Source organism: Danio rerio, chromosome 5 (assembly GCF_049306965.1).
Source record: "Danio rerio strain Tuebingen ecotype United States chromosome 5, GRCz12tu, whole genome shotgun sequence".
NCBI lineage: Eukaryota > Metazoa > Chordata > Actinopteri > Cypriniformes > Danionidae > Danio > Danio rerio.
In genome coordinates, this window is record NC_133180.1 from 43,556,078 (window position 1) to 43,577,208 (window position 21,131).

General features: G+C 34.6%; 1 protein-coding gene across 21 annotated transcripts in view; it reads right to left on the reverse strand.

Annotated features, from left to right (window-relative positions):
• Positions 1–21,037, reverse strand: part of LOC137495521 (flotillin-2a-like) — a 41,300-nt gene extending 20,263 nt beyond the window's left edge. For 13 of the 21 annotated variants that reach the window (XR_012406263.1, XR_012406267.1, XR_012406265.1 and 10 more), the window contains exons 1-3: positions 20,910–21,037; positions 19,495–19,669; positions 11,907–12,094 (exon numbers count right to left, since the gene is read on the reverse strand). Coding sequence is in view for 4 of the 21 variants with exons in the window: in XM_073951352.1 (XP_073807453.1) it covers positions 11,907–12,094; positions 19,495–19,579 (273 nt within the window). In the remaining 17 variants the exon portion in view is untranslated. Of the gene's footprint in view, positions 1–11,906; positions 12,095–14,110; positions 14,279–19,494; positions 19,670–20,909 lie in introns of all 21 variants that reach the window. The other 8 variants (XR_012406259.1, XR_012406258.1, XR_012406256.1 and 5 more) reach the window with 2 other exon arrangements.
• Between the last annotated feature and the right edge of the window lie 94 nt (positions 21,038–21,131).

Sequence of the window (21,131 nt, forward strand, 5' to 3'; positions counted from 1 at the left end):
AGCCATAATAATTAGTTCACCTTTCGAGTCTTCTGGTTCTTGAATCATTCGTTCATCACGTGACAGAATGGCTCAAACCCGAGGACTCGAGAGTTGAACGGATCAATTCTTTTTCCTTCTCTAAATGCATATGATTGGCCCATGAGAAACGAATGACTCAAACCTGATAGAGGACTTGAGAGGTGAACGGATCAATTCTTTTTCCGGCTTTAAATGCAAATGATTGGCTTCTGTCTTTCTGTGATGAACGACTCAAGACTTGAAATGAACGATCCCACCTGCACAAATGTGCGCACGCGCGGATGAACGAATCACTCCCTGACAGGACTCGTAGTTCCCGAGTCATATTAAAGATCCGTTTAAAATGAACGAATCATTCAAGAATGACCCTAGTCTATGGGGAGAAAAGTCAAGTGTTACTGCAGCTTTACAGCTGACCTTTAACAACCAACTACCTACCAATCTATCTATGCTAACAACATGCTAATCAATGCTAGAATCATGCTAAAGACATTAATTCATACTAGAGTCATGTTAATGACATGTTAATCCATACTGGAAACGTTAATTTCATGCTGGAATCATGCTAACAATGTTTATTAATGCTAGAATCATGCTAATCCATACTGGAATTGTGTTAATTACATCCTAATTCATGCTAAAAACATGCTAATCTACGCTAGAATCATGCCAACAACATGCTAATTCATGCTACAATGTAAAAAATGTATCTGATTTTAACGGTAAAAGTCTGTACAATCTACAGTGAAAACCTGTTAAATGATTAACAGCTCATTTCTGTACAAAATACGAAAAATAACAACATGCTAATTCATGCTACACTGTAAAAAATATCTGATTTATCTGAAGCTGCTGTAGTTGGGCTCTTGAACCTTTACATTTCAATCTTAATGTTTGTCTGGTTGTTGTAACTAAGTTTCTGAGACTCATCAGTTATAGCAAGAAAGATGATGAGAAACTCTACTGTTCATACTTAATCAATGGTTGCAGATATAATTATTACTATTTGAAAAGTTAAGCCATAGACAATAGTTTTATCTGATATTATTTGGGATGTGTAACTGCTTACTATGGAAGTTCATCAAACAACTGTCAAGGAGTAAATAAGAAATAAAATTTGATACATTTCATGCTCAAAACCTTGAGTTCTTCAGCTGCTCATTAAGACACACAGACATCAAGAATCAGGACATGAACCTCAACCATGGTTGCTACAAAAAAGCTGCTTAATTCATTCATGCTGCAATGCATGCTGGGTACCAGCATCTACACTGTTAAAAATTGTCCCGTTAAAAAACAGGAAAATACTGGCAGCTGCAGTTGCCAGCAATGTACTGTTATTTTACAGTATGTTGCTGTAAAAATACATGGACTACATTGATTTACACAATACTCAAGTGAACTCATTTTGCTCACTGAAAGCAACTGCCTCAACTTGGTCAACTGCTGCATGAGTTTATGAAGTAATGTGCTATATATGCTTAGAAGCATACTTATAATGATAACTTATTTTAGTTAATTAGAAAAGTTTGGTTTAACTCTAATGTCTTATTTTTCACAACAGCACACATACATGTAAATCTGGAATCACCAGAGAGATTCTGACTGCATCAGCAACTAAACAGCCGCTTTCTTTAAATAGAGAAACATGCAGAATAACATCAGCAGTTCATTGTTCATCTTTAACTCATACACTGGCTCTACTCTCCTCCACAACGGTGACACACAGAAGAAATTAGCTTCAGGTTTTACAGTAAAATACTGTTTTTTCCTTGATTTAACGGTAATCTACTGGCAGCTGTGGTTGCCAGCAATATACTGTTTTTTAACAGTCTACTTCCGTTGTGTAAATTAACAGTATATTACTGTTAAAATACATTTTTACACTGTGTTTTTACCTCTCACACCTTTAACCCTTTAAACCCCAGAGCATATACTTCAGTTTTTATTGAAGTGTCCACACTACTGAGTGTTCAAGAAACATGTAGCAAAGCTGAAGAAAATTCATTAATTAACTGACTAATTAAATGATAACTGAGGATTAACAATGAACAAATGAAGAAATACTGAAGGGAAAAAACAAGAACAGAACATACAAAACTTTAGTCACAGCTTTATAATGAAATAACCTAAAGAACAACAAATGATTAAATCATTTAAATGATCAGCGGATGATTAAACAACTCTACAAACATCATCACCAGCTACACTTATTACTTAATACATGTATTTTTGTATAACATCTACTAAAGTTCTTCTTGAGAAAAAGTTAAAGTTTTACGTCACCATCATGGAGAACAGAGTTTGCTTTAGTTGGGCTCTTAGCCCTGACATTTATATATCTTAGCTGCTGCAATTGTTAAGAACTTTGCTTAAAAAGCTCCTTTGTTGAGGCAAGCCAGCCAAAAACCTATATAAGATCTGGTGATGTTCAAGTTGTTATTAAATGGCAGAGTCTGTTCTCATTTAGTATAATAAAATTTACTGCTCCCATTCAATGTTAAATCTATTGTTTTACATTATGTATATTTATGGCAATGATTTCTGGAAGTTTTTAAGAATATCTTGGACAATAACACTGCTCTATGGTGTATATCGCACTCAAAGAGACATCAATAATCAGCATATGAACCTCAATAATGGTGACAACCAACAAAATTAACAGTTTAACTCACAAACAGGCAACTGAAAGTCTAAACATAAACAACAGCAGAATCAAACACAAGTAAAGAAAACTCTTAGACCGTTATACAACATTTTTTTATACCGCAATGCATGCTGGGATATTTGTACCATGCCACTCCCAGCATGCATTGTAGCATGAAACATTTGAGATGTTACCATTGTTGAGATACAAGGTCAGATTCATGAGGTCTGAGTGTGTATTTGTCATAACTGAACTGTTTTTGTATGTTATTTCTTAACTGTTAAGTAATTACGGAGGTATCTTTCTGTTTTCACTTCTCATTAATTTAATTAATACCTGTAACTAAACATAAAATCTATTGCATGGGGCCCTTCTTCCAGATTTATACCAAAACATTTACCAGAACTAATTTCAGACAAATATATTTCTCTATTTATTGACTTTCCAACTTGACTGCTATAATACAAGCATTTTGTTAACTCTTTATTATAGTGATTGGAGAGTCTGAATTAATCAGTTCAAGGGTGAAGAGCCCAACTAAATCAGCCCCTCACTCCATTACGGTGACACAAAAAACACCTTAATTTCTGTTGGATCTCAATGTGAATAGTATGGAAGTCAAATCAGTCAGTAATAAGTGTGTCTGCTGTTGTTTGTGGAGTTGTTTAATGATCCTCTGCTGAGACTGAAGCTGTTTTATTTTATTTGATTTTATTTAATGTTGTAACTCAAGTCACTGTTTGTTTCTTGTTTCTTTTCTTCAGTAATTGTAATTATTAACAGCAGGTGTTCATCAGTGTCTGAATTCACTCATTAGTGTTCATTAAAACAGTCAGGTGAACTATATTAGTTAACTAGTGTATGAAATAGTGAACAAGGACACAAAGCGTGATTTCAAACACAGACTTCAAAACATCGAATCTGAACTCTGTTAGCTCACAGTTTTCTGCAGTTGGTTACTTTCTTGAAAACAAAAATGTTACCCAGAAAGCACTGTTTTTAACAGAATATTACTGTTTTAGTGAAAAAACATTATTTTACCGTAGAATCTGACTGTTTTTTAACAGCAATTTTTTACAGTGTAGTACAAAAATCCCAGCATGCATTGCAGCATGAATATATTATGCAGCTTAAAGTTCTTACAATCTCTTTCTTTTTCTTTATTTTATGTTCTTTGGAGGTCATGTTTCAGAAGATTGTTTTGTATTGTTCTGGGCTGATTTTTATTTGATTTATATTTTTTGATTGTCACCATTGTTGAGATTTAAAGACTAATTGTTGACGTCTGTGTGTTTTTAAGTTCTGCCATAGAACAATCATTCGTATAGTGAATGGAGTATTTAAACTTGTTAAGCAGTCATTGCTGTAAATCACAGATGTCAAAATCAGTTCCAAAAGTGCTGCAGCTCTTCACAGTTTGGTTCCAACTCTAATAAATCACATCTGATTTAACTAAATGAGTCCTTCAGGCATGTTTGAAACTTTCAGGTGAGTGTGTTGGAGCAGGGTTGGAACTAAACTGTGCAGGGCTTTGGCCCTCCAGAAATGGAGTTTGACACCCCTGCTGTAGATCATGTGGTTACTTTTACATATGGTTTCATTTCCCACTGGCAATTAACAAGATATTCAATATTCATAATCATTGCACAAGCAGGTGTGGGTGGTTTCAATATCATAATTAACCTTCTCAGGTTCATTAATGTTTTATTCTTTTGGCCTTTCATGCTATACAAATAGTGTGAGTAACACATTTAATTATAGCAGCCAAATTAAACACTAATGTCAGAACAAATAGTCGAAGAGCCCAATTAAAGCAGACTCTGTCTTCTTTTGTTTAATGATCTCTGCTGAGATTCTGAGAAATTACATTTTTATTGTGTAATTTGTTTTCATTCATTCATTCATTTTCTTGTCGGCTTAGTCCCTTTATTAATCCGGGGTCGCCACAGCAGAATGAACCGCCAATTTATCCAGCAAGTTTTTACATAGCGGATGCCCTTCCAGCCGCAACCCATCTCTGGGAATAGTGTATTTTGTTTTATTTTTATTAATTATTATTTTATTTTGAGTTTTAATGTCAGTTGATTTCATCTTTGGTTTTGGCTGTAATTTGTGTTTTTCTTTCCTTCAGTGATTCTGCTGTTAACAGTTGTTCATCAATAATTCTCAATCGTCCTTTAATTAGACACTTCATTGTCTCATTAACTTCATCACTGTCTGAGTGTTCAACCCTCTGTATTGAGAACACTAGTGAGGATTTTGCTGTGGGATTTGAGGGGTTAAATGTGTTTGATGAAAAATACAGACTGTGGAATGTATTTTTAACAGAAATATTCTGTAAACTGAATTTACGAATGTTAAATGTTAAAAACAGCAGATTACAGGCAACCACAGCTGCCGGTATTTTACCGTAAAATCAAGCAGAAAAGCAGCAAAATACTGTAAAATGTTTTTTGTGTCACCATTGTGGAGGACAGTAGCAAATGTGCTCAATTCCGAGATAAACTACAAGTAATTGTTGACATGCTGCATCTTCTTTTGTTTAAAGATAACTGTGTTGTTACTGATGCAGTGAAAATATGTTTGCTAATTGTAAACACATGAACACATTAGTGCATTAAATGACTTTGTGTTTTTATGCAATAGGCTAGGTCTTTGTAAACTGAACATTGTATCAGTTCATGAAATACGCTTATCTTCCATAAACTTATTTTTTATAGAAAAAAAATCAGGCTGGTTACATGCTAATGCATGTTGGAACCATGCTAACAACTTGCAAATTCGTACATCCATCCTAAAATCATGCTAATTTGTGCTAGAATTATGCTAAAAACATGCAAACCCATGCTTTAGTCATGCTAATACCATGTTAATCCATGTTAGAATCATGCTAACAACATGCTAATTCATACTAGATAGATGCCAACAACATACAAATTAATGCTATCAAATTCAAACTAATTCAAAATAAAAGCTAATTAATTTCATGCTGTTAATTCTATCTATCTATCTATCTATCTATCTATCTATCTATCTATCTATCTATCTATCTATCTATCTATCTATCTATCTATCTATCTATCTATCTATCTACACAGCAAATTCATTGGTGTTAAATTTCAAGTGTTGTGGTAATTCAGAGTAAAGTGTTAAAATTCTAGAGTTAGATAAAGGTAAAATAACCCTCTCGGCGTTAGAAGCTGATTTGCCTCCTTGTCACACAGAGTAACATGTATCTACCTTTGTAGAAAACCCTTGTATTAGAGAAACTAATCAGAGTGTCTGAAATCTCACCACATCCTCATTCACCTGGCCCTTAAATTGGTCAATTAGTTTAGTCCACTAGACAGAGCGAATGACCACAAATAAGTGAATTCAGACACCTGCTGTTGAACACCTGCTGTTAACAAGCACAATCACTGAAGGAATAAGAAATTGAAGGAAGAAATAAATCTACAGACACAGCCTCACACCAAACCAACTGAATTAAAACAGAGGATTAAACAACTCCATTAAATAATAGCATAAGCAGCTTCACTGATACAGTTTGACTTCATTTCTGTAAGAATATTTGACAATGAACAGAGGTTTATTTTTTTTATTAAAAATATTTCATTTGACCTCACCATCATGGAGATCAGAGGCTGCTTATTTGAGCTCTTGAAGCTTTATTCTGATATACTAATGTTTCTCTGACTGTTATAGCTGTGTTTCTAAAACTCATCAGTTATAGCAAGAAAGGTCAAGATAAACTATACTGTTTGTGCTTAATTTTTCTAGATATAATTTCAGGTGTTTAGTAAGTTGATTCTTAAAGATATGCAAATATAGTTGAATTAAAGCTGCATGGGACAATACTACTGGCATTCTGCTGCTCTTCATAGAAGATTCAACAAACAATTTGGAAGCAATTAATAATTAGAGTGTCATGCACTAAACATTCAAGCTCCAGCTTACTTTTTATGACACACAGTCATCAAGAATCAGGATATAAACCTCAACCGTGGTTGCTAAAAAAAAAAAAAAAGCTGCATAGTTCATGCCGCAATGCATGCTGGGTGCCAGCATAGTACAAAGCTCCCAGCATGCATTGCAGCATGAATAAATTATGCAGCTTTATGTTCTTACAATCTCTTTCTTTTCCTTTATTTTGTGTTGTTTTTGGGAGGTGATAGTTCAGTAGTGTTTTTTTTTTATTGATTTTAATTTTTTTGTTTGTCACCATTATTGAGATTCAAAGACTAATTGTTGATGTCTGGGTGTTTTTAAATTCTGCCATAGATCAAACATTCTCATTGTAAATATTGGTTTTATTTTATTGGAGCTTCAGTGGTTTCATTTATGTATATTATTTATTTCTCACACATAACTAATATGATACTGAATTAAAAAACAAGCAGGAAAGGATGGCTAAGATATCATAAATAATCTCTTCAAACAGACACTTTAATTTTCTTTCAGCTCTCCATGCTATATGTATAAATAGTGTAATTAACACTAACTATAGCAGCAAAAATAAAAGACATTTACAGCAAGAAGTTGAAGAGCCTGACTAAAGCAGACTCTGTCCTCCATCATGGTGACTTCAAATGAACAACAGAAATTTCATGAAGAGCTTTTGTTCACATAACAGAAATAAAGTCAAAGGTCAGTAATAGGTGAAGCTCCATGATAAGTTGTTTAATGTGATGTTTTTTTTAAAGATGTTGAAAAATAACATTTTTATTGTGTAATTTGTTTTATTTTTATTGATTATTATTTTATGTAGATTTTTTTTTTCTCAGTTGATTTCATCTTTCGTTTTGGCTTGTGTTTTTCTTTCCTTCAGTGATTCTGCTTGTTAACAGTTGTTCATCAACAATTCTCAATCCTCCTTTAATTAGACACTTAATTGTCTCATTAACTAGTTAGGATTTTGCTCTGGAATTTAAGGCTTACAAGTGTTCGAATGAAAAATACAGACTTTGGGATTTGTTTTTAACAGAAATATTCTGGAAACTGAATTTACGAATGTAAAATGTTGAAAACAGCAGATTACTGGCAACCACTGCTGCAAGTATTTTGACATACATTTAACAGATATTTTACACAATAAGAGTTTGCTAATTAACACTCTGGGTGTTAAACATTTTAACACTTTCAAAAGTGTTATTTTAACACTTATAGTGGTTCCCATATAAACTCTGAGGGAGTGTTAATTTTAACTCTAAGGTAGTTAAATCTATTAAATCTAAAATTTGCAGTGTGAGATCGATAAAAAAATACAGACTGCTGAATGTGTTTTTTACAGAAATATTCTGTAAACTGAATTTATGAATGTTAAAAACAGCAGATTACTGGCAACCACAGCTGCTGGTATTTTTCTGTAAAATTTAAAATGAAAAAAAAAAAAAAGAAAAACAGCTAAACAGTTTTTGTGTCACCATTGTGGAGGATAATAGCGTCTCTGTTCAAGTCCAAGATGAACTGAGAGTATTTGATGTTATGCTGTATCTTCTTTTGTTTAAAGGTAACTGTGTAGTTACTAATGCAGTCAAAATCTGTTTGCTAATTGCAATTACACATGAAAACATTGTTGTATCTAAAGACTTTACATTTTTTTGCACTAAGCTATGATTTTGTAAACTGAATATTGTATTAGTTCATGAAATATGGTTATTTTTTGTAAATTTATACAGTTCTATAAAACTTCCATGTTTTTCACAGAAAGATTCTGGCAACCACAGCTGCTGTATTTTTTTCAGAAATTTAACAGATATTTTACACAATAAGAGTTTGCTAATTAACACTCTCTTGGTGTTGACAATGTTAACACTTTCAAAAGTGTTATTTTTAACACTTATAGTGGTTCCTATATAAACTCTGAGGGAGTGTTAATTTGAACTCTAAGGTAGTTAAATCTACTATCTAAAATTTGCTGTGTATATATATATAAAATTATATTAGTGGTGTCAATATTAACGTGTTAACGCATGCGATTAATTTGAAATAATTAACGCGTTAAAAAAAATTAACGCAATTAACGCAGTTGCCTTTTTTTTTTCCTGTTGTGGCCAGGGGCAGACCGGGCAGTTTCCCGTTGGGTCGACGTACTTTTTGGGCCGGGCTGATCATCTTCTTATAAAACACAGCAGACTGTCATGTTTTTCTCCCTAAGTGATTGACGAGCTGTCATGGTCCTGTGAGCTGTCACGCTCTGAAAGTGAGATGTTTCTTTTCTGGAAAGAGCGGCCCATGTGACATAATCTGCAGCCCATTGGTTCTTTTCTTTATTGACATTGGGCTGACCCAATTACAAACTTCAATGTTGGGCTCTGTGTAACGTAGGTGTTTATTTGTCAGGCGCGAGAGAGCAGAAGCGGAGAGCAGGCATTTGCCTTTCGCGTCTACACTCTGCAGTGTGCAGCGGGGCACAGATCAATATATTCCTGTCTATTCTATCTAGTTACTTATCTGTCCATATAAATATACTTATTTTCTTTACTTTTAATTGGCACCAAGGCCCGCGGCAAGGCCCCCATCTAGCCCTTCCTCCTAGCCCGACGCCTTCAAGCTTAAGAGAATTGGGACAACCCTTCCCCTTCACATGAACGCGCAAAATGAGGAGTAAGGGGTAGAGCTAAGGAGTAGAATTGGGATTGGGCCTTAATGTTTTCTTAAAATGACTTTTTAGACAGCAAGCAAACAAACAAACACTCTCGTAGGCATCTTATTGGAAAAGTGTTTGAAACTGACTTCAACAGAACTGATTTGATTTTAAATCTGGCAAATATCTTATGAACAACGACTGCCTCACTATTAGGCTTGCCACGATAGACGGTGTTGACGGTGATACCGGTGTTAAGACGCAACACCGGTGACATCACTTTTCCGTGACACCGTCCCCACATTTGTTTTTTTTAAGTAGCCTATTCGTTTTTTTTTTAATTAAACATTTATTTGAAATAAATGGAAAATATAATTATAAATAATTGACTTAAAACGAGAGTATGTTCTATAATTAAAATCTAAACATAGCTACAGTGCGTCATATTTTATTTACCACGTGAGGAGAAAAGAGGAGTCGAATTTACAGAAAGAGGATGGCGGACGATTTATTGTCAAAACGCAATGCAAAAGCGCCTGTTTGGCAATATTTTGGGTTCAAACCAAATGCATAAGAGAACCTGAAGACGTTAATGAGGCAATCTGCAAACTTTGCCTGACAAAGGTGGCAGTATCTGGAATCATAACTTATTTATACGCGCACATTCATGTTTAACTATGGGTGGGTCGTGGATAGATCAATGGCCATAAATACGCAAAGCATACTCTCATTTTTAAAAAATCACTCGACCATCTTCTCACAATGTTTAATAATAAATATCTTTCTTTTTTATTATTAAAACGAGTGATTTAGAAATGCCGCGCCATTGACAATCCAACTGCAGAGAAACTTCGTGCCAACGTGAGCACTTTTTCCGAAGTTCAGCTGTTCTTTTTTCCACTTGATTATGTGTTTAATGTAAAAAAAATCCATAATGAATAGGCCGACATGAGCGCATCTTTTATAACTGAGGACGCTCTCTTCAAAAACCGAAAGTTGATCTTCTGTCTGGCAATATTTCGGCTTTTAATATATGAAAAGTTTATTTAGATGAGCCAATATAAAAAATAGCAATAAAGTAACTGAGACGTGCGGCCACACATCGAATCTGAGGACTGATTTCTCTCTCTCTCTCTCTCTCTCTCTCTCTTTCTCATTCAGACATCGAGCCGCAACACAAGTCAAGCTGCAAAACTTAGGCAGGTGCAGCTGACAGGTAGAATAGCTGAAGCCTTTACAAACTCTGTCAAAAATGCATTGAAAATGAAAAATTTTTTGTTTGATAAAAATATACGTAAACGAAAAAAAAATCAATGGGTGGCTAATTTGTATTAATGTGTTTTAATATTAATGAAAATATGCTAAGCCTATTTAATTAACGGCTATATACGCCGTCAATAGATAAGCCATTCAAAACATATTATTTTATTGTGTACTGGGTTATAATGTATATTTTGCAATAAAAACTAAACGTAGCATATCTCGCTGTCATTTAAAACATGTAATTCATACCACACCAGAGCTGTGGACCTGTAGTGTTTAAACTTACAGGGCGGTTGGTCAATAGTCTTACTGCGCACTGAACTCCAATCCGAGGGACTCGATAGTTACTCGATAGACAACATTAACTTGAGAGATTTAAAAAATAAAAGGTATTTTTTAAAAGGAACAACGCGCAAATCTGCAACAAATAAAATAATAATAAAACGTCTTGCCAGTGCTGTATTCCGCCACTGACAGTGTGAGACGCCCTTATGCTGCGCCTGTAACAACCGCTTGTAGAGAGATCAAAGCTGTATTGACATAACCAAAAAGCAAGATCATATAGTTATAAATATTCTATAACAATACTTATCGAAATATTTATACATTTACATGTTGTTTATTGAGATTGTGTGATCTGTATAGGTTGTCTGGTCTTTCCAGAAGCTGTAAACTGACACATGTGCGGTGATGTTTAGCTCTGACGAGGCGCTTTTATTTAGCCTGTAGTATTTAGATTTTTTACAAAATGTTCCAATTCTTAACATTTTTTATATAGTTTATATATAAAATGAGTGCTTGCTTGTTTAGTTGTGATCATTATGCAAGGATCATATTTCATATTCGGTTTATTCTTCAATAGCCTATAGATTCGTTAATAATGTATTTTATAAACGGATTGTTCATAAGGACTAAGCTGTTAATATATAACAAGGCGTTTATGGTTGTTATTTGTGTGGTTCCAACTTCCAGTTTTTTTCAGCCTGTAGCATTGTTGTGTTTTATTCGTTATGTTTATAAAAGTTATGTTTTGTTTAATAACAGGGATTTTTTTTTTGTAATTTCCTTTTTGTCCATTCAAACAATTGACGCCGAATTGGCAATTCCCGCAAAACTGAAAGTGAAAGTATTATACAAACGCATTTTATAAGCTATATAAAAGCAGAAAAAAAGAGGAAATGAAGAAACGCCCACTCCCACGGTGATACCAGTATTACAGGTGTTGTCACGTGTCGATTAACCGGTGGGGAAATTTCCTCACCGTCACAACCCTACTTACTATCTTGTACAATTTATGTGTCCAATTCCCCCTTCTATCTCCTTAAACAAAGTAGGAAAAAGGGTGCATGTGAAATGTCAGTCTGATTTGTTTCTCAGAGTTCCACAGACCTTTGGCAGAGCCTCCAGGGCATTTGTGGTTTTTGCTGCCTCCCCGTACTGCTGATAGTCCTCAGGTTTGAGCCTCATCTTCTCTGCTTTAGCTTTACCCACAGCCTCAATGGAACCGGCCTCTGCTTCTCCAATGCATTTCCTTTTCTCTGCTTCAGCCAGCGCCGTCAACACTTTCTTTATCCTGACTGAAAAGAACAGAGGACAGAATCAATTCCCCAGGCATCAGTTCTTTTCATTACTCTCTGGCGTCATACATTTATATGAATGTGAATTCTCTGACGAAAGACACACACTCTTGTTTACACCATGTTTTGTTTACACCTGTCCATTTTCCCCACCACTTTTCTAATCTTATTGACAGGAGGGTCTATGAATGAGCTTATGTATTATGGCTAAGCGAAATTTCAGGTTTTTCAGTCAATTGTGTTTTTTTAAAGTGGCTCATTTAATGTTTTTAAATGTTGTGAATTCATCTTTTTTCCATAGAAAGATAGAGGGAATTCAGTGTCAAAATGCACATATTAAAGAGCCCATATTATGGGTTTTTGAAAATTCCCCTCCATGTAGTGTGTAACACAGCTCTAAGTGAAGTGAAGTATCCAGCTAAGGCTTAAATCTGTAAGAATACAGTGTTTAAAACGGTTGATTCATCTATAAAAAAGTCGACTCATAGTGCTTCAAACGAGTCGCCTTGATACCGATTCATTAGGTGTTTCGCCATGACGTACAAACGAAACCAAGTTATTCACGTGCACGCACAAACCCGGGAGATTTCAAACCTGAGGCCCCGCCCTGTGAAGCAGAAATGCAGACACACACACACCCACAAACACACGCACACAAACATGCCGGTCGATTGAAGTCACACTGCAGATGGATATTATCGAGTCTCTACCCAAAGATGAAACCTCAGCATAATAACCAAGCAGTTGGAAACTACTGGAAACTTCAGCAAACTACATGCTACAAAGAATACTTTATCAGCGTTTGTTAAAGGAAGGATCAGTAAAGAGTAACTTACTGATGGACGTCAGGATGGGTTTCTTCCTCCATTTCTCAAGTGTAAGTTCGTGCGATTAAAGTTGTTGCCTCGTTGACTCTAGCTTGCAAATGTATTTAGTTGTGATTTATTACTTGTAACCGCGTGTACTGTATCAGGTTAATTGGCTATATATTTTCTTATCGCGTGCAAAGTCACGTTAAAAACGCAACGTGTGCTGTTTTGTTTACGGAGCTCCGTGGACGAGGGAAGTGTGTGTGTGCATGCGCTGTCGTCCGGAGGTATGTGTGTGTGTTTGTGTGTGTGCGTGCGCGCGTCGTCGCCCGGAGGTGTGTGTGTGTTTTTGTGTGTGTGTGCGCGGACGAGGGCAATGTGTGTATGTGTGTTTGTGTCTGTAAAAAGAGCAAAGTGAGAAAAGCTAGGATATCTCCTCGACAGTTATTGGAGTTTTTGCTCAATAAAATAGTTAATCGTCTGAATTTTCAAATCCATAGTCTGTATTTACATTGACCCACTGGCAGCTAAAAATCCACGCCTACACTATCGAGCGTGTATGAACTGTGATTACTTTTATATTGCTGATTAGCTGTTGGGCATTTTACTCTCTGACAATCGCAACAGGCTGTCATCGGTCCAATCAGCGCAGATTAGCTTCACGCTAAGGAGGGGTTTGGGAACAAATGAATCACTGGACGATTCATACAGGAGTCGCTGGGATAATTAGGTAAAAATAAATGCAGATTATAAGACCATGAAAGTGTTTTTTGACCTTGCATGCATATAAGACAATAAGACATACAACCAAGATATGACCCTATTTCATGTATAATATGGGCTCTTTAACATGGGTACAGACTACACAGCCAGCTTAAACATTCTAAGACTTGAATTCAACACAATGAAAGACTGTTTCCATTATCAGGAGCAGATTCTTATTGAAAGTCTCTTCATAGCCTGATCCTTTTGCTAAAAGGATATTCACCCAAAAATGAAAGGTCTGTTATCATTTAATCACATTTGAGTTTTATTTTTAATATTTATTATTTTGATAGCGATATTTTGGGTGAACTCCATACAACACCTCAGTGAAATGTCGAAATGTTGCATTTAGCAAAAGTAACCCAATCACCAGAATTCTTCATCACTAATCACTCTAGCACTCTCGTCAGTCAGTATAGCCTTCAGTGTGCATTACTCAAACCTATGCTTTCCTTGCCTTGCTGGAATACATCCCGATTTCACGATTCCCTCCAGGTCTCCTACATTTCCTTACAGGTCTTTGTCTTCCTTCTCTAGGTTTCACCAGCTCCTGGCTAACACCACCATCGTCCTCATCTTTGCTCAGAGTTTGCTTCCCAGACTAATTGATCTATTAAAAAAAAAAAAAAAAAACAATCAGTTGATCAGGCTTTCCCTCAAAGGTTGTTATAATTGCTGTACTCACCTGTCACTTCTGTTATCACAACCCTGACAATAAACACCTATTTGGGATTAATATATTCTGCATTTTGTCTGCTTATAATACACTTATTCATAAAATATGGTCTGAACATTATAATGTATTATTCGCACAGTTATGAAAATATTAATTATCATTTCTTAGACAGGGGTTCATTCTGCTGTGATGACCCCAGTTAAATAAGTGACTAAGCCGAAGCAAAATGAATGAATGTCTTAGACAGATTTCTTACTTCTTATTCTTTAAAGAATATTATATTTTTCAAGATACTAGTATTCAGCTTAAAGGTCAATTTAAAGACTTTTTTAGGTTCATTAGGTTAACTAGGCAATTTAGTGCAACTAGGCAAGTCATTGTATAAAAAAGATTTGTTCTGTAGCCAATTGACAAAAAATATATTGCTTAAGGGGGCTAATAATATTGAAATGTTGAAAAAATAAAAACAGTTCTTATTCTAGCCAAAATAAAACAAATAAGACTTTATCCAGAATAAAAATATAGAAAATACTGTGAAATAAGCCTTTCTTTGTTAAACAATATTTGGGAAATATTTGAAAAAGAAAAAATCATATTCAGGAGGATTAATAATTTAGACTTTACCTGAATATCTAATAGGAATATTTTTATCAATTAAAGACAAAATAATTTAAATTATTTGAAGTCGTTCTTGGACACCCATATAAATATTTAATATGCCCGTATATAATACCATAAAATAAATTACAGCTAAAATATTTAACACACGTACATACACTCACCGGCCACTTTATTAGGTACACCTTACTAGTACTGGGTTGAACCCCCTTTTGCCTTCAGAACTGCCTTAATCCTTCTTGGCATAGTTTCAACAAGATACTGCAAATATTCCTCAGAGATTTTGGTCTATATTGACATGATAGCATCACGCAGTTGCTGCAGATTTTTCAGCTGCACATCTATGATGAGAATCTCTTGTTTCACCACATCGCAAGGGCAATCTATTGGATTGGGATCTGGTAACTGTGGAGGCCATTTGAGTACAGCGAAAACTGACAGAATGAGATCTACTACTGAAAGGGGGAAGCAAGGACAAGTTCAGAATCTTTCACTCTGTTTACCACAGTATTTAGCGTTGTCCACTTGTGATTGTCCAAATATCTTACTACACAGCAAATTTTAGATAGTAGATTTAACTACCTTAGAGTTAAAATTAACACTCCCTCAGAGTTTATATGGGAACCACTATAAGTGTTAAAAATGACACTTTTGAAAGTGTTAACATTGTCAACACCAAGAGAGTGTTAATTAGCAAACTATTATTGTATAAAATATCTGTTAAATTTCCGAAAAAATACCAGCAGCTGTGGTTGCCAGAAGCTTTCTGTGAAAAACATGGAAGTTTTATAGAACTGTATAAATTTACAAAAAATAACCATATTTCATGAACTAATACAATGTTCAGTTTACAAAATCATAGCTTAGTGCACAAAAATGTAAAGTCTTTAGATGCAATAATGTTTTCATGTGTGATTGCAATTAGCAAACAGATTTTGACTGCATTAGTAACTACACAGTTACCTTTAAACAAAAGAAGATGCAGCATAACATCAAATACTATCAGTTCATCTTGGACTTGAACAGAGACGCTATTATCCTCCACAATGGTAACACAAAAACTGTTTAGCTGTTTTTCTTTTTTTTTTTTTTCATTTTTAGATTTTACGGAAAAATACCAGCAGCTGTGGTTGCCAGTAATCTGCTGTTTTTCACATTCATAAATTCAGTTTACAGAATATTTCTGTTAAAAGCACATTCAACAGTCTGTATTTTTTATCGATCTCACACTGCAAATTTTAGATTTAATAGATTTAACTACCTTAGAGTTAAAATTAACACACCCTCAGAGTTTATATGGGAACCACTATAAGTGTTAAAATAACACTTTTGAAAGTGTTAAAATTTTTAACACCCAGAGTGTTAATTAGCAAACTCTTATTGTGTAAAATATCTGTTAAATGTATGTCAAAATACTGGCAGCAGTGGTTGCCAGTAATCTGCTGTTTTCAACATTTTACATTCGTAAATTCAGTTTCCAGTATATTTCTGTTAAAAACAAATCCCATAGTCTGTATTTTTCATTCCAACACACTTAAGCCTTAAATTCCAGAGCAAAATCCTAACTAGTGTCCTCCCTACAGAGGGCTGAACACTCAAGACAGTGATGAAGTTAATGAGACAATTAAGTGTCTAATTAAAGGAGGATTGAGAATTGTTGATGAACAACTGTTAACAAGCAGAATCACCGAAGGAAAGAAAAACACAAGCCAAAACCAAAGATGAAATCAACTGAGAAAAAAAACTCTAAATAAAATAATAATCAATAAAAATAAAACAAATTACACAATAAAAAAATTTATTTTTCAACATCTTTAAAAAAAACTCATCACATTAAACAACTCATCATGGAGCTTCACCTATTACTGACCTTTGACTTTATTTCTGTCATGTGAACAAAAGCTCTTAATGAAATTTCTGTTGTTCATTTGAAGTCACCACGATGGAGGACAGAGTCTGCTTTAGTCGGGCTCTTCAACTGCTTGCTGTAAATGGCTTTTACTTTGGCTGCTATAGTTTGTGTTAATTGCACTATTTATACATATAGCAGGAAAAGCCGAAAGAAAATTAAAGTGTCAGTCTGAAGAGATTATTTATGATATCATAGCCTTCCTTTCCTGCTTGTTTTCTAACTCAAGATCATATTAATTATGTGTGAGAAATAAATAATCTACATAAATGAAACCACTGAAGCTCCAATAAAATAAAAATACAATTCACAATGAGAATGTTTGATCTATGGCAGAACTTAAAAACACCCAGACATCAACAATTAGTCTTTGAATCTCAATAATGGTGACAAACAAAAAATAAAAATCAAGTAAAAAAAACACTACTGAAATATCACCTCCCAAAAACAACACAAAATAAAGGAAAAGAAAGAGATTGTAAGAACATAAAGCTGCATAATTTATTCATGCTGCAATGCATGCTGGGAGCTTTGTACTATGCTGGCACCCAGCATGCATTGCGGCATGAACCATGCAGCTTTTTTTTTTAGCAACCACGGTTGAGGTTCATATGTTGATTCTTGATGACTGTGTGTCATACAGAGCAAGCTGGAACTTAAATGTTTAGTGCATGACACTCTAACTATTAATTGCATCCTAATTGTTAGTTGAATTTTCTATAACTATATTTGCATATTTTTATGAATCAACTTATTAAACACCTGAAATTTTATCTATAACAATCAAGCACAAACAGTAGAGTTTCTCTTTACCTTTCTTGCTATAACTGATGAGTTTTAGAAACACAGCTATAACAGTCAGAGAAACATTTGGATATAAGAGTAAAGCTTCAAGAGCTCAAATAAGCAGCCTCTGATCTCCATGATGGTGAGGTCAAATGAAATATTTTTTAATAAAAAAATCTAAACCTCTGTTCAATGTCAAATATTCTTACAGAAATGAAGTCAAACTGTATCAGTGAAGCTGCTTATACTATTATTTAATGGAGTTGTTTAATCCTCTGTTTTAATTCAGTTGGTTTGGTGTGAGGCTGTGTCTGTAGTTTTATTTCTTCCTTCAATTTCTTATTCCTTCAGTGATTGTGCTTGTTAACAGCAGGTGTTCAACAGCAGGTGTCTGAATTCACTTATTTGTGGTCATTCACTCTGTCTAGTGGACTAAACTAATTGACCAATTTAAGGGCCAGGTGAATGAGGGTGTGGCGAGATTTCAGACACTCTGATTAGTTTCTCTAATACAAGGGTTTTCTACAAAGGTAGATACATGTTACTCTGTATGACAAGGAGGCAAATCAGCTTCCAACGCAGAGAGGGTTATTTTACCTTTATCTAACTCTAGAATTTTAACACTTTACTCTGAATTACCACAACACTGGAAATTTAACACCAATGAATTTGCTGTGTATCTTGATCCTTATTAAAATGTCATCTTAATTCTAGGAATACACAGGGCCTAAATTATGACGGCCGCGTATTTTACAACTAAATCCTTATCATACCCCATTTTATTTTTATTTTTTTTAATTTTATTTCCAGCCACTTACATCCATACACACTCATTCACACACATACACTACAGACAATTTATCTTACCCAGTTCACCTATACCACATGTCTTTATACTTGTGGGGGAAAACGGAGCAAAACAGTTTAACACGCAAACACCGGGAGAACATGCAAACTCCCCACAGAAATGCCAACTGACCCAGCCGGGCCTCGAACCAGCGACCTTCTTGCTGTGAGGCGATTGAGCTATCAACAGCACTACTGTGCTGCCCTTCATTTTATTAAAGGGTTTAAAACATTTTGTAATGTTCTGCTTTCAACCAAATCCAGTGGAAAACTATCTGATCTGCGTGGACTGTTTTGTTTGTGTTTAGAAAAGGACTAAAGTTTGTTAGAAAGCTTTTTTTAACTTATTATGTTTAAATGACCACAAAAAAAATCACAAACTCCTCCACATCTGTTAGAGGGAGTGTTCTCAAAAAGAGCATCAAAGCACAAGCACTTCATTCTTTACTGTATTATAATAAACACATGAATTATTTTCCCACTTGCTGGAAATTCATTAATTTAGTAATGCCTTTGGATTGTATTGACCTTATTCTAAAATGCGGAAGTGCGCCTGTTTTCGCGATTGTCTTAGAACTTTCGATTCAGTCGCCTATGGGAGAAATGACTAGGAATAATAAACGGCAGAAAATGGCCAAACTACTTGCTCAACAAACAAATGTTTGCATGACTACACAGACCAAGTAGCATAATATAATAAGAAAATATTAAATTGCAACATCAAACAGCGTAACGAGCAGTTGTTAACGTCAAAAAAATGAATGGAAGTGAATGTGACCGGAAGTCGCGAGACAAAAAGATTCAAATGGCAGCGCCCACTCGACAGCTGAGAATAAGGTGAATTGAGTGCTTCAATGAAAGTAAATGTAGAGATACACACATAGAAAATAATTTCATTGCAATTCATTTACAAGTAATAAGCAATACTGCATCTCAGCTGACCATTCTTGACAATGGCAGGTTGAAACAAGGTCTCGAGTGTGTTACTCACTTTTTTTTGCCTCTGAGAGCTGCTCCATCTTGAAGGCTTCAGCATCAGCTGGTCTCCTTTCAGTATCGATCAGCTCTTTATCCATCCTGAGGATCAACACCTTAATCTCATCCAGTCAGATCTTTTGTTGCTTCTTGGCCGCCTGAATCTTATAGGACAGCTGCACATCAGTTTTCTGAGATGGGAGACAAGAAAGTAAGATGAAGGAGCACTTACAAACTGTAATTAGATGCATATTAGATATAAATACGGATATTTAAACAAAAATGTCTTTAATAATTAATCATAAAACAGCTTAAAGCCAACATTTAGCAAAACAATACATTTTACTCAATATATTAAGACAAATGCTCTTATTTTGCCTCTGCCTGCATGTCAGCCCCCGGCTGTATCTGATGTGTGTTTACTGCACCAACAGAGCTAACTTAGTGCTAAAACTTTTACAAGCTTTAAACCTCATAAATAGGCCAACAAAGTTTTCTAAAACATCTAAACTAGTTTATTATATAATAATGGGGCTGTTTTTTTAGGAAAATCATAAAACGTGATTGAGCAATTCCAGCTATGGATGTGACATTTGCAGTAAAAACACAAAACATAAATTCACATAGAGAGCATATGTTAACATTATATTGAAACTTTTCTTTATATTTTCCAGAGCAACTCGCCACAGTTTTATATGACCAGAAAAATATCAATCTGTAAACATGTTTGCACTTTAAATGAGGGAAATAAACATGTGTTACGGATGTGACAAAAAATCTGTGAGTTTACAGTATACAGCATCATTTGTAGAAATTATGTGAATTAAACTGCACAACCCAAAAAAGAAACAATGATAATCAAAAGATTAAGAGTTGGCTCTCTATAAAACGAAAATTATATACATACATATATATATATATATATATATATATATATATATATATATATATATATATATATATATATATATATATATATATTCACATTTTTAAGGGAAATTGCCACTTGTGAGCGTGATTTTGGTAAATCAAATATAATAGTTTGAAAACATTGACAGATGTATTTTTGTGTACTTCTAAGGTGCTGTAAAATACTTGCTAACAGAAACTTATTTTCTGTTTTGTTTTTTGTTGAAAACTAATTTTTTTTCATGGCAAGGTTGACATTTGCACGGAATTGCTCTATTACATTTGTCATTAACATATTACACACTACAGCTCCATTCCCCTGCTGTATACCTTCCGTGAATATCTTATCTGTCTTTAAACACTCATGTAACTTTACAATTAATAATGTTAGCGTGTAATATTTATGTGATGATAGTATGGGCGCTGCTGCACACTAGCTGATGTTAGCTAAATGTTGGATGGTTATAGCGCTACAAGGAGAAGAAAAACTACAGTAGGCCTATTTACACATGAACAACTGACCTGTACATGAAGCCCTGGACAGATAATCTTAGATAATTCAGCACCATTTCGCTTCTTTTCTTCCTCAAACACTTTATTTTTGCGCGCCATTTGTCCACCTGTTGCTTTCTCTCCATTCTCCCGTGGTTAACGGTTGTTGGAAGATCACAGACGGTTGTGGCCGGAAGTTAACGAGAATTATTTGTTATTTATTAAATTACCCAGTAAATTATATTTTATTAA